Genomic DNA, 14,779 nt, shown 5'->3' on the forward strand with positions numbered 1-14,779 from the left:
AACTAAAATACTTCTGTGCTGCAGTGTTTTGGACAGCTCAGTAAGTTTACAGACTGCTGTAAGTAGGGTCCAGCTCAAGATTTCAATTAAAAGACCTACCTGTGCTTATAGAAATAAGAGTTACCTGAACAAATCAGATGCCAAAAGTCTTTTCTACTCCGAGGAAATAGTAACTGAAGTTGCATTTACCTTTTGTTTTGCAAAGCCAGGATCAATCACAAACACAACACCATCTATTGTTAATGATGTCTCAGCAATGTTGGTGGACACAACAACCTGTAGAAAAATAGTATCATATATACAATGACTTTGCCATGAAATGATGCATGCAGACAGATCCCTGGTTCCATCCTTACACAAACTGGGAGTTTCCAGCATTTTCTTTCATCTCATCAATAACCACAAGAGCTGTGCTTCCAGACTTTTATAGGATGATCAGGAAACAACTATATCAACTTCTACCAACAGTGCCAATTCTGTCCACCATGTTTCCACTCCTGTTAAAACTAACACTTATTATGTTAAGAAACAGAAGAACAAGGATTTTACTGGTTTATTTGTTATTTTGTACTTAAGATGCAAGTAAAATATTAAGTTACATTATATTCCTTCAACATACTGTTTTTATTAACTTTTTTCTTTTTAAAGCCCAAGTATGGCAAACTGGTCAAATAATATTAAATCAAGGTCTATATAAATATACTTAGATTAGTAGGTTTTATACATATTGCTCCTCCTCAGCTAAGCACTTTGTAAGGCTTTGTTTCACACAGCAGATGTTAAGAGCAGTCAAAAGCAGACATAACACCTTTTAACATGTACCTTATTTTACATATACATCAGTATAGTATGTTTTCTTTTATTTGGTTTGAAATAATTAGAACATATTGATTGCGTTAAAATCCTGAACACTTAACTTTGTCTTTTTAAATTATCTAATATTCAAATATTTTTATATATTTTGGAGGTTGTTTTCAAAAGCACTACAAAATATCTGAAGGTTAAGTCTCATACAAAAGTTAAAGTAAAGGTGATAGCTGAGTTCTGAGGCATTATTCTCTGTCACTGAAGTCTTATGTCCAAAAATACGGTGCAACAACCTATACAAATCTTTAGTTCTCATCCAAGTAGTAACCATATTAAAGTTATATGTTAATTAGAAGATGATTTAAATCAACTACTTTAAGGAAGACCCAGAATTCGCTCATCACCAAAACTATGTAACTTTCACTTCTCAAATTCACAGCCTTCCATAATGACTGTTTTCAGCAATTAGAATTTCAGATCTGTAGCAGTTCGTTCAAAATTGCAATAAAAATCAGTGGTCAAACTCAGTTTGTGTTCCAATTTTTCTTCCTTCTATTCACTTTGCCAGTCAGCTGCCTATTACCTCACCTTATCTCCTCTTAAGTGGACGTATTATCTAGACTTGCCCAAATGCTACTACATAATTAAAGTAATAGTTGGAAAAAATATTTGAAATAAACCTGGAGTTAGTGTTCCACCCTGAAATGATCTGCTATTTAAAATTCAAACAAAAAAAAATACCCTTCTCATTCACAGATAACCTGCACAGATTAGCCACAGACAAAAAATATATCAACACAATTAAATGCTGACACACTGGCACAACAGATTTTCATTAAAAATTTGCAAGTTATTAAAGATATAAATTGAACTAACATTTCTATGTTAAAAGGATGATTAATCCACATTCATAACAGCATATGCCATTCAGCTTGCTGTTAGAGAATGCGGTATTTTATCTAAAGCCCCGCTACTTTTTCTGCATAACAGCATTCAAATACCAATTACAGAGCAGCATCAAAAAGTGTTGGTCCCGCTTTAACCATCAATTTCTAGTAAGACACTTCAATATAAAAAATTCAACACTGTTAGTGTATTCAGTCCACAAAGGCCCAGCAACTTAAACTGCACTCAAACTTATCTAATTTGTACTCAAATCAGATGACACTTTCCAAGAGTAGAAAAAGAATTATTCACATAACATCTGATTTGTTAATGTTACACTGCTTTAAAGTAAAAACCCACAAAAATTCAAGAAAAACTTTGTGGAAACTCCCCCAAATCTTTAGAGCCAAATATCAAAGAACAGAGTTCTTGGAAGTCAGAGGAATGAAATTAGTGCTCAATTATGTTAAAATAATTTTCATCTAATTAGCTTTAACTACAGTTTTGCAATTAAAGAAATAGTTATGTTGAAAAGGTTTTTAAGTATCAGATTAGCAGTTTGATACACCGAACAGGTTTAGAGAATAATTTAAACAAGCTACTTGGAATATTAAGAATCACAGGTCTAAATATAATGGCATTAACTAGCAACTCTTAAGTCTAGTGAAACAAATAGAACAGTCTGGGAATTCAACTCTGGCATACTTTTCTGTATATACACGACATACAATATTTCTAGGAGACAAGAAAACTCTGGCTAACAAAACATTCCTATCTGATTTGCATTAAGAGATTAAATAATCATACAATGAGACTCAAGGTAGCATGCAATAGCATGCACAAACATCAGATGAATCACAAAAGATATACCAGTCAACATCAATGATCTTTTCTCTTCCCCCCACCTCCCATCTCCTATTTTTAAAGCGCACGTCAACCAGAATAAAGAGAATACAAAGAAAAAGCCCAGTCCCACCTGGGATTTACTGCTGGTTAAGCCAACAGCTTCTGACTATTTTTTTTTCCTCTGCAATGAATACAGTCATGATTGGAAACGACTGCATTCTGGCTGTTAGATGCAACAGTGGAATGCTTAAAATACCAAAACTGAAACTTTAGACCATTAGATTTTACAGATAATTAAGCAGTGGTTTATTAGCTTTCGAAGTTCTAAAAATAATGCATAAGATGCTCTGCCTCTTACAAGTTAACCAACAGGCTATACCTGATTAAGTAACTAGCATCAAATTCTGTATAAGACCATACTGATAATTCTTTTCTTGAAAATCAAGAACTAACAGGTAAGGGAAAAATCTTCAAAACATGAATCAAAAAAGCTGAACGGAGTCAGTAGGCACTCTAGAAAGATCTTTCAGAGATACAGGAAAGCATGACTAACTGGTAGACTGTATAGCAAAAATACTTGTGTTCATTTATGTTTGCATAGTTACATAACTATATAAAGAAGTGGAATCATTTGTATCATTAATTATATACTAATGACCAAATCCAAAGGACAATAGTGCCCTTTAACTCAGTTTTCCCCTCTAAGTTGTTGAAGACCATCAGAAATCCACCATGTGGAAATTCAGAAATAACAGTGGGTAGCTAGTAAGTCAAAAAAGTGAAAGTTAAAAGCAGGTAGCAAGGTCCCTGAGGAAGGCAAGGGATGTTTTCAACAGGTTAGAGGCTAAGGCAAAGTATGATGGGTGGGGAACACTTCCAGGAGATAATCCAAAGCAATACAGAAAGTTACATCCTCTAATATGACATCCAAGCACAGCGAGGGTCCTAGCAGATTTCTATGTCAGTTTCAGGTTAAGAACAAACAAGTCAGTCACTTTTTGGCAAGTGGGGGGAAGAAGGGAGGAGAAGAGGAGCAAAGGGGACTAGGAAGGCTCTTTGAGTCATCATCTTCATCTTCCTCCAGAAAAGGAGGAAAATACTCTGACTAGCTGTAACTAAAAAAAGCATTTTTATCTTGTATCTTAAGTTTTCTTACAGTAATGGCTGATCTTCCCTAGAATGTGCAAGGAGAAGACAACAAGCTAAGTAATCAAACTACAGTATTTTTACAATTACTGGTATTGCAAGATGCTATAGAACTTCCACTATCTTACTTTTCTTTCACACAGTTAAAATTTTAAAAGATATATATTCACATACCACATATTCTTAACTTAGTTTTCATGACCATTACAGACTTAAATGATTCAGATCTCCTACTAATTCTTTCCTCAACAGTTCTAAAAACCACGTTCGACTCGCAGGAGATTGTGTAAAAGCAAGCATCTTGTAAGACAGCAAGCAGTCCAGTAACTCAAGGTCCTACTTCAAACAGCATGACAGATAAGAAACTGACACAAAACACATTTGAACTGCAAAAAAACATTTCTACTCATTGCTAGATTTGCCATGCAGATGAAAACACAAAACCAAAAGCCAAAGTGTGTTTCAACCACAGCATTCAAATATAATTTAACTACAGTAAAGAGGCAGTAAGTACCTTCCCCCCTCCCTTTTTAAAGGCATAATGGCTTTATATGTCTGAACCTGTTGCTTGCATGTTTCAATGCCTGCTTTTGACAACAGTTTAAAACTTCTTAGTCTAGCAAAATTTTTCTTGCAATAAAAATAGTTGCTACAGTCGTTAGACACTAGTATTGGCTCTGTCAGTTCAGTATAATGAAAACTACATGCTGCATCTGTTACCCACTTACCAAGAAAACCAGAAACTGCCTATTTCAAAGTACACTGTTTTAAACAAATGGAAGCTTAATGAAATACAAAGCTATCACTTCTTCATCACTGAGAAACGATTTTATTCATTCAAGTCATTTGCTAATACAATCTTGTTGCAGCATTACTTTCATGATTTCAGATTGTATGCTTCCTGCAATCAACTTCAATATGAAAAAAGAGCATCATTTTACAAAATTTAATAAATGATTTATTCTTCCAGAACACTAGGAAGTTGTCACTAGTATTCTGCATACATTGTACTACACAAAAAGGGAAAATAATCAAGGAACAAACCCTGCCTAGAGCAGGCAGGATGATTCAGCTTTGACCTTCAAAATCTAACTTTGGGAATGTTAGTTTAGCTTGAAGCTCTGTTGAGACTCCTTCCAAATTTTCAGTTTAGGGAAACTGACACATTCCTAATGTGGCTTATGCAAGCATTCAGCAAGTGAACTATTAAACCTTATGCAAAGCATTCACTAATGCCATTTCAGAAGTTTCAGTTTCTCGATCCATTTTAGCCTGTGAAAGCACCCCAACTCCTTGCTTAATGCTTCAGAAAACAGGAACCTCTAACACCTTTATTTTTAACTTGCATCTTCTCTTAAGCCTCAAGAGAGGGATAAAACCTGCCTGACAGCACCCCCTGAAGAGATGGCCAATTCAGTTTCCAAGAGCATGTCTCAGAATAACCACTAAGGAGAAAGAAAAAAAAATCCCATCCTTCTACTTAGATCATACAGCTGTCAAATTCATTATCTGATTTACATTAGTTTCTTGTGAGAAATAAGGTGAATGTCATTCCCATTCAGTTCTAATCCCTACTATTTAGAGACTGGCACCACAATTTTGAATTACACTAAGAAAAAGGGTTTTCTAAAAATCTAAACAGAATAATTACTGGATATACTATAAATATTATAGTATTTAAGACTTCATAAAAAACTTTGTTACTGTCCAAATTTACAGATGAAACTTGTATTTAATTCCCTACAGAGCTGTGAGCAGCTTGCTACTGAACAGTATGCTAAAATACAATACATTTTTGATATTGTTTACCTTTCTTCCTATTGCTCCATTTTGTTTTTTTGGTGGGGGAGGTTCAAAAATCCTTTGTTGTTGCTGCGGAGGAAGAGTAGAATACAATGGAATGATTTTGATGTCGCCAACCTCAGGACCCAAATCATCAATTTCACGTTTTATCCTCTTGCAGGCTTCATCAATCTCCTACAAAACAAAAATACTGATTAGAAGCCCACAAAAATAGTAACATTTTATTTTAGACCTTATGACAATCACATTAAGTCAAAATCCAGAAAAACTGCATTTCCCCCCCCCCCCCCCACTAAAAAGGAGAAGGAGGGGGAAATTAAGGTGGTTGCTGAATTTCCACTGAATTTTCCACAACACTCCCAGATGCCTCAGCTTCTGTACTTTAATGAACGGTCTAATTTGCATTCAACCTTTTTTCTTTTAGACATGTTTCCTAATTAATTCCCTACAAATTGTACTAAAATTGAAATCTCTCACCCTGGAATATTAAACTGCACTCATGACCTTTTCAATTTTCACAATCTAGAAGAAATTGATGTGCAAGATATTTTAAATAAGCCAATTAAGCTATAATGTCACGTATCACTAATGCAATTATATGGAAGATTTGCTTCATTGTACCTAATGAGAACAAACACCTTTACAGTATAAACATGGATGCTCAAGAACCAAACCTCTCCATCTAGCATTTCATATTTGTTTTAAACGTAACTGAAATTTCATTTAGTATTAAAGTCAGAAATACTCCAATGAAAGGATCTTAGCATTTTCTACAGTATTTGCGAGTCCATTTTCTGACTAACTTGATAGACAAGAAAGTTCATCACCTGCCTAACTGTTTACAACTCAGTTTCATTTTAAAGCAGCTGCACTTATGCTGGGTGACCCACAGCTATGAAAAGATTTAATGAAAATAGAAAATTAAAGTGCACATAGATTAGGCCAATGAGTAACAACTTATTGATCTTCAGCTTAAAAGTTACAATGCCTCCATTGCTATGGCCAAGAGGTACTCTTAGCAACTACTGAGATTTCAGCTGAACCACTGATAGGAAAACCAAGCCATCATTAGCAGAAGCAATTTAGAAAAAAAAAAATGAACATGGCTAAAATGTATACTCCAATAAACAGGCTAGGTCTCCCTGACAAGTGACCAGCCCAAAGTTAAAATAATATTCAAGACTCAAACACATGTAAACCTTCAGGTAATCTAAAGCCTATGCAAAATTATTGCTTTAAACAGAATTTAAGAGAACAAAATCAGTTTCCCTTTTAGAATCCATATATTCAGATAGAACCTAAATTAAACCTGACAGACTTGGGAGTGTCTTTCACTTGTTCTTAGAGATACTATACTGAATATTAAGTGAAAACTGAAAAGTGCTTTAAATAAGCACAAATACTAATGTTCTGTATTGACCAGTATATAGAATCAACTTAAGTAGGGCAAAAGAAGGGCTATATGATCTGAGTCTTAATAAGCCTAATGCCTTATGGCATTATCTTTCAAATTTGAATGAACCACAGGTATTTACAAAGAAATCTTTTGAACAAAGGTACACTTTGCCAAGAAATCCAATATACCTTTCATAAAATACAAAAGGTATAAGAAACTAAGCTAGAATGCCCCCTACTGGTTTACTAACAAGAAAGAATTTCTTTAAAACAGACAGCAATATCTGGTATTCTGCTGACAAACTCTTTCAGAAGTCCATTAAAATCCTCCTGAAGAAAAAACAGCTTAATTGACAGACCATAAAAAGTAGCTATAAATTAATACTTTTTTTCACCATTATGGAAGTATTTCAAAGTAAACAGTCAATTAACTGATTTGGCACATTGTGTTTCCTTAAATTTTTACCTACTCAAAAGTCTTGATAAAGTGGTATTTGTGCATTAGTTAAACATTTTTGAAAGAAACTTTAATTTTGTATTAAAACAAGTCAAATACTAAAATGAAAAACAGATGCTAGTTCCTGCTCTGACCATCACTACATTTTGTTTCATAGAATTTGAGCAGATTGCATTCATAACTGGGAAAGCCCTAAGGCTGGACAGGAAGCTTCATCTTCAACACTAATGACTAGTGACTCCAGCATAGTTTAAACTTAAGATATAATGCAATACAAGCAAGCAACAACAAATGAGCACACCACACTCCCCAGGTCACATGTGTCCATAGCTACCTATCAGCTTTCAGATGAAATAGCGTTCTTTCTCCCTAAACTTTCCTAATATAGTTTAAGTATCCCTAAAGTTTAAGTATCAGGGCTCATTAAAATACCTCAACACAGAGGATAAATGCATATATAATCATTATTCTGCAGATCTGGGGAGATAACGGACCTTTCATCATATGCTACTGAAAGGAGGATGAGAGTCACTGAAACTTTTAGAGGCAGTTAAAAAAAAAAAAAAAAAAAAAGGCACCCAGTAGTACTGAATTGCTTCAATAAAAAAGTGGGGTTGGGGGGTTGGAAGGGAGGGAAGAGAACAAGTTCCTTGTATTCAACACCTTGCCAGGAAAATATTTCATCTCTAGATCAGTTTTTATCTACAACCACTTGACTTTCATTCTAAGTTTCCTATGGAGAATGATATTTAAAGACCCTTCAGTTCCAACATCAACTAAAACTGAGATTTATGTCAGAAACCATTCCAAAAAGCTATCCAAAACTACACAATCTAAGATGCATATGTAGTTTAAAAAAAAAGACAACTTTGAATGCTTAATGCTGTCAAGCTAAGTGTCAAAGATTCCTTTGCATCACTTGAAAACATTTAAGTCTAGAAATAAGATATGGTTGAATGTACAATCCTAACTTTAATCCTCTGAGGACAAGTCATTATAGCCTTGAATTACTTAAGTGTGAAAAACTTTTCTTATAAATTTAAGTATTCGCACACCATCTTTACTACAAGTCTATTACACAACCCTGTGAAGAGGGATTACTATTTCAACCTACATTTAAGAAAAGGGGTTCTTCTTGGAAGGAGGAAAAAGAGGAGGGGGTAGACTGAGCTTATGCTACATTTAAATAATGCCTAAAAAATAAAGATAAAAGACTTCTATCTCAAGTAGTCAGGACTTCAAGAGGATACCCAGGTACTGGCAACAAGTCCAAGCACAGGATCAGAGGAACCACAGTTGAGTAGAGTCCACCCAGTTTATCTGTACAAGGACCTGCTCCAGAATTAATCAAAGAAAGTAGGTCTATCATACAACATAGGCAATGCTGAAGATAGAGTGAATCTGATCCTAGTTCCTTAGGAAACTAAGGACCTTTTAGGAGTATTTAGTTCTCAGTAAAAATTGCTGCCAATGAAACTGTGCGTCAATGCATTCATTCGAAAAAAGAGTTGACTGCCAGAGGTAATCAGCAAACAAACCACAGAGAGGTTACACACTAGCAAAAATGCTCATTTATCTCAAGCTCCACGCAGTTTCAACATGCTATACCTACACTTCACCACATCTAGTCATTATTACTGTAGCCACAGTCTACTGTTTATATTAATGTTTTAAACTTCTTGCTTGATCCTATCAAAATGTATTGATGGTATACTTACAGCACCTATAGTTCAGCTGACATACTGTGAAAGCTAGATTCAGGTAGCAGATAAGAGCTCTAGAGCAATGCATTTTAAATATTAATGTGGAGTTCTCAATGTTCTTTCACACACTCAACAGCATAACCTATTCTACTTGGATAAGCTCCAGAGAGACAAGCATCAACAAAGAAAAAATTTCTTTTTATGGATACTCAAACGATCAAGAAGGAAGGTGGTGGAATTGCAGGTGGTAGATGGGGCACCACTGATTTTCTTCAAAGTGTCTGAAAACTACTGCTGCATTCTTGCCTTATTTACCCCTTAAGCTCCTCACTTTTGCTAGCTGAAAGGTATTCCTGAAGTTACCTAAACCACCAAACAAGAATCAATACTTAATTTTGTACCTACAACTACATAAAGGTTGTTTGTAAACAAACAAACAAAAAAAAAATGTATCAACCAAGGAAAGAAATTCTGACTTTAAATGTCCAAGTTTAAGGTAATCTAAACAGTATTCCTTCCATATAGTTAGTGCAATTAAGAATTGTTTACACAAAACTCTGAGCAGACTTCTTGGTTGTCAAATCACTGGTTGACATTGGGCAGTATTTAGAATGCCTAACTGTCAAATTAGGAGCCTGAAGTATCAGAAAGCAAGTCCAAGATACCAAAAAATTTCAGAATGTCAACTAAAACTTCAATTTTGTGCCAAAGAGTTTAGCAAGATCTAAGCATGTAGGGGAGCCAATAGCATCTTGCTTTTGGGGGGTGGGGGGAAAGGGGAGGAAAAAAAAAACACACACAAGTCAAACAATTTCCCTCCAATTTATTAGAAATTTTTGAGGAGGCATCTGTATTTTCATAAAATCAATAGATTTAGGAGGCACAGGTAACATCCCTATCAGGACTTATTCCATCTTAACCCACTTCTTTGGGAAGCAGGGTGACAACTTGTGCCACTCTGCCTCTCCCCTCCACCAGGCAACAAAAAAAACAAACTCTCTCAAGAAATGAAGTGCTTTCTTTTATTTTCTCTTTTTAATGGATGATCAATATGCCCACAGGCAGAACAATTGTTATTAAACAACGCAAACTGACATGGAGCAGAACCTTTGCTCCAGTGAAACATACTGAAAAAACTTGCACATAACTACAGGTACAAGTAGTCAAAAGCCAAAACAGCAATCACATACTTCCTTCTATAAACAATGTTAAATATTTAAGTACACAAAATGTGCACACATTCTGGGAAAAGGTTATAAATACCATAGATTGGTTTCATTTTCCTTCATTTCTTTCAATTAATACACCTCTCCCACCAAATAACACTGGGTGCTTCAACCATTAATGACCATTCACTATTCTCCCACATAGACATGTGATATGCTCGTCTTTCAAGTCAAGAAAAAGGTACACACCACTCTAAAAGAACTGACAAAGAGCTCCTGAGACAGCTTCAGTCACTCAGAGGATTATGTAAAGTACCATTTTCTACACTGTAATATGAATTCTACACTGCAATATGAATCTTCAGAGTAGAATTTACCTTTTATTCTAGATGTCCTCAGTGCCAGATCCAGTTAACTGAATAGCAGAAGAACCAATTGAAGCATGTTGATGTAACTGCCACTGATCACATTAATAAAAGGCATCTCTCCAGATGGTACAAGGAGTATGCTTATTTCACTGTTAAAATTCCTGGACTGTGACAGTAGCTACAGACTCAGGTTATCTTACCAACGCTGGGATGACTGTCATACATACTGACAGAATCCTTCAGGCTGAAGTCAGTACTACTAGCTGTGCTCAAGTCTGGGGAAACTTCCACAGTACTGGTTCAGAGTGTTCCCACAAGCTTGCTATGACTCCTATAAACTGATTATTTAGAATCAGTGGTGAAGTACCACACTAATACTGGTATGTTCAGCATCATCATAGAGAGAGAAATGAGTTAAAGCAGAGCACCAAGTCAACAGCTGTGTTTACTCTTTGTAAGGAGGGTACTGAATAAGTCAGTCAAAACTCACAAGTCAACAGCCTCTTATTCCTTTACAATTGATCTAACCACAAAAAGCTCTGGTTGCAGTTAGTCTCTTTAACGCCTAAAGTTACCTTCTTGTAGTTTTGTCCCTTCTTACTCCATCTCCGTCTCATACTGCTCAGTACTGCTTGCAACCCTCATCCCAGAGGAGGATCCTAATAACCATCTTTGTGCTCAAAGAACATGCAGAAGAATTACTTCACCTAGGATAGGAATTCAGGACATTTCTGAAAACAGAGCTAAGTCCCTACCTCTGTTATTTGTAAAACTAAATCCTTTCCTTCTTCTGCATACTATTACTATACTAAAGTTTCCTTCTTTTCCTAATTGCATAGAGTTAATATTAAGTCTCCCACATTGCTGAAAGGAGAGCAAAAGGATGGTCTCCAATAAGCTTCTTCCTTCAACCTGACAGAGGTGAGCTGAAAAGATGAAACTGAGACTATGAAAAGCTGTCAGTATTTGGAACTCAGGAGGTCAGAATAGTTTTCATATGGCTAAACTTCTTTCCCACTATTCCCTTTGATTTATATTGATCAACACTACTAAAACAAAAACACAGAAAATGTGAACAAGACTCTGTTAATAACACTCTGATTACTCAAGTTTTCCTGAAATACCTCACTTTTGAAAGCCTAATCACAGCGAATCTTCTAAACGTGATTTTTCAAGTAGTCTGTGCCAGCATTTAATTTAGAAACACACTGGATCCTCAGGCTGTGTCAGAACGCACAGCTAAGACTGACAGACTTAGTCCTAAGCGAACTAAGGGAGTCTCCAACTCCCTAAATTCTTCAAGTAATACCATATCTCCACTGCCTAAGTTTATCATCTCATTGCTCCAATATTTAACATTACCTAGCTCTGCATCAGGAAGCAAGGATTTGAACACATTAGCAGTTCACCTAAAAGGGGTTGTATAAAATTAACCACAGAACCAAGAGACTAATTCTGCTTATTACGCACAGTCCCATTTTTTGTTCCTTATCTGCTGTTGAACATAAAGTCTTTATTACACTATTCAAACTGAATGCTCAGTAGAAATTCACTTTCATTTCTTTCCCTGATATTTCTGCAATAAAAGCAAGGTATACATATTGAATGATAACTACTAAAAAGAAAAACTGAACAGAATTAGAAGCAGTTGCATGTATCATTCAATTAGTGCATCACATATTTAAGATACGAGTTTGTGCCAAACAACCCAATTGCATCATCCTTCCTCTTCGTTCCCCTTCTGTCCCAAAGTATTCCACCGAAATTGAGAGGTTAAAAAAATAATAAAAAATCCCACAACAGCCCCCCCACCCCCAAAAAACCAACATAAAATACCAGGCAGAAATGGCAAGAATTCAGTTACTGAATTAAATTACCACCTAGTAACAATACAATCCAATAACCTCAATTCTCTTCCCCTTTGTTTCTGTACAGCACCTACCTAAAAGCCCTGAAAGCAGCAAGATTTAGAGAGTCACCATAGTAAAGACTGGTAAATTAAAATAGAGGCAACACTTCAAAGCTGAGAAATAGCAACACAGGACCTCTTGTTAAGAATGACCCAGAAAATAGAAGTGTAGTTGTTGAAATTACTCAAGACTTCGAAAGAACTGCAAGGGACAGCCAGATCCCTAAGCCAGAGAACATTTTTAAAGCTTCTCAAAAACATCAGCCATCAGAACAAAGCTTTCTGAAAATATACAGGAAGAGAACCAAGTTGTGCTTTCACTGCTTTTAAAGCTACCATGGATGATACTTGAATTTACACTCAAACTAAATGAGTTGTCTAATGGCCAAAGGTACGTTACCCTGAGCTGAACCATCTAAGTACTGTTAAGTGCTTGCACACATTCTGGCTCACAGGCCAAAATGGTAGGTATGAACATCAGTTTAACTTGTTAGTCAGTCTCTGCTCAATCTGATGGTTTAAATCTTATCCTATTACCTTTACAAAAGGTGTTTCTCCAAGATGATGCTGAAAGGTAATGTAATTTTAGAAGTAATGCCACAGAGTACTCAGGCCTAGAGAACAGGACAAGTCTGTAAACATGGATCTTGGGAACATTATTTCAAAAAACCCTTTCTTCTTATCTAGAGCACTTTTCTCTCTCATGCTATCTGACAAGATGAGCACAACTTCAAGATTGTTCCAGTTAAAGTATTTTAAAATAGGAGGTGGCAGTTAATTGCAGATCAGTCTCTATACTATAGTTAGACCGAGTTTCATACTGAATAAGCAAATCAAGTACACAACTATTTAACCCTGAAGGGGAAAATAAAATTGCCTTTACATCTTATGATGATCTCTCAGCTTTTTTTATTTTGTTTGAAGCAAGTGTGTGTGGGGGGGGAGGGGCAGAATCTGAATACTTAAAAAAAAAAGTTTTCCAAACCAGAAATATTTAGGAGACACCTTAATCCTCCCCCTTCTCTTACAAGTTCCTATCATAAGCAAAATACAACCATATGCATCTGACTTTGATGTCATGATCTCCTAGAAATATTTTGCCTCTGTTCTTAAAGCTGCATGGCCTTTACTGATTTCCTCCTCTTCCTCCTGCAATGAAAGCTAACTGGTGTGCAGTAAGATGAGGAAACAGTCAAGTCAAGACTGAACTTGTCTGAACATGAATCAACAGTCAAATCTTTTTAACTTGGTCTACTTGAAATATTTCTTGTTGACATCATCTCTAATGCATGAAAAGCAAGAAGTGTCCTGCCTTTAGCACAATTATTAGTATTACTCTTTCAGTTTATGTTCCCCACCTGCCCAATAACTTCCATGTGAAGCTGAAACAAGATACAACCTGTATGAGCTGCAGCCCAGTATACTACCTTAATCTTATTTAATCACTGCTACTGAGCAACTAAAAGTTTTCAATTCTAACTTTTCTCACAGGAAAGTCTCTCCAGCACTTTCACAGTTCCGGTGCTTAATTAACCTCACGGGGGGGGGGGGGGGTGCACCTTTAAAATAAAGGCTCATTTATAAAGCCCTCTGCCAAAACGTCAAACCCATTTTGCAACTGTTTCCCACACTAACTCCAGTTTTACCAACATCATATTTTAAACCTTGCTGGAACATTGACATAAGAACTTTACAATTGTATATTTCAGGATCTTTATTTTCATTCAAAAATAATAGTGCTGATCTGTACTTCCAGGCTCCAAGTGCATCCTCAATTCTTCCTCCTAAATACATAAAGATGCATTTTGCTATAATGAAAAAAGGATATTGGGGAGAACATACTCAGAATTCATAAATGCCTGCATTACTAAGATACAAAGACAGATCTATATAGCTCCCTTGTCATTATTTGTCTCCTTCAAACTGAATCACTCACAAGTGTAAAATCACTACAGATGAAACTTATTCAGAGACTACATTGCTGGAGTGTCCAATCTAATATTGATTTCACAGAAGTCCAGTAGACAACTGAGATCTGCAGGCTAGCCAGTCTCGAGACATTCAAAATTTACTTTATTAAATGCTTCAAATGCACATCTACATAATTAATCTACAAAATCTGCAACCTCAACCACTGAAAACAAATTTGACAAAATCTATTATCCAGGAGAAAAATGTTGACTGAAATGTAAGTTATACTTTCTGTATAAACTTAATTCTCCATCAGATTTTCCGGTTCTGCCTACAGTTATCCAAGTTATCTCACTTTCCCTTTTTGAGTATCGACACAACAC

At 35.7% G+C, this 14,779-nt stretch overlaps 1 protein-coding gene across 1 annotated transcript in view; it reads right to left on the reverse strand.

Moving 5' to 3' along the window:
* Positions 1-14,779, reverse strand: part of DHX15 (DEAH-box helicase 15) — a 52,919-nt gene that overhangs the window by 22,056 nt on the left and 16,084 nt on the right. The window contains exons 6-7 of the mRNA XM_062575403.1: positions 5,494-5,661; positions 190-276 (exon numbers count right to left, since the gene is read on the reverse strand). Coding sequence (XP_062431387.1) covers positions 190-276; positions 5,494-5,661 — 255 coding nt within the window. The remainder of the gene's footprint in view (positions 1-189; positions 277-5,493; positions 5,662-14,779) is intronic.

This window comes from Rhea pennata, chromosome 4 (genome assembly GCF_028389875.1).
Source record: "Rhea pennata isolate bPtePen1 chromosome 4, bPtePen1.pri, whole genome shotgun sequence".
Lineage (NCBI taxonomy): Eukaryota > Metazoa > Chordata > Aves > Rheiformes > Rheidae > Rhea > Rhea pennata.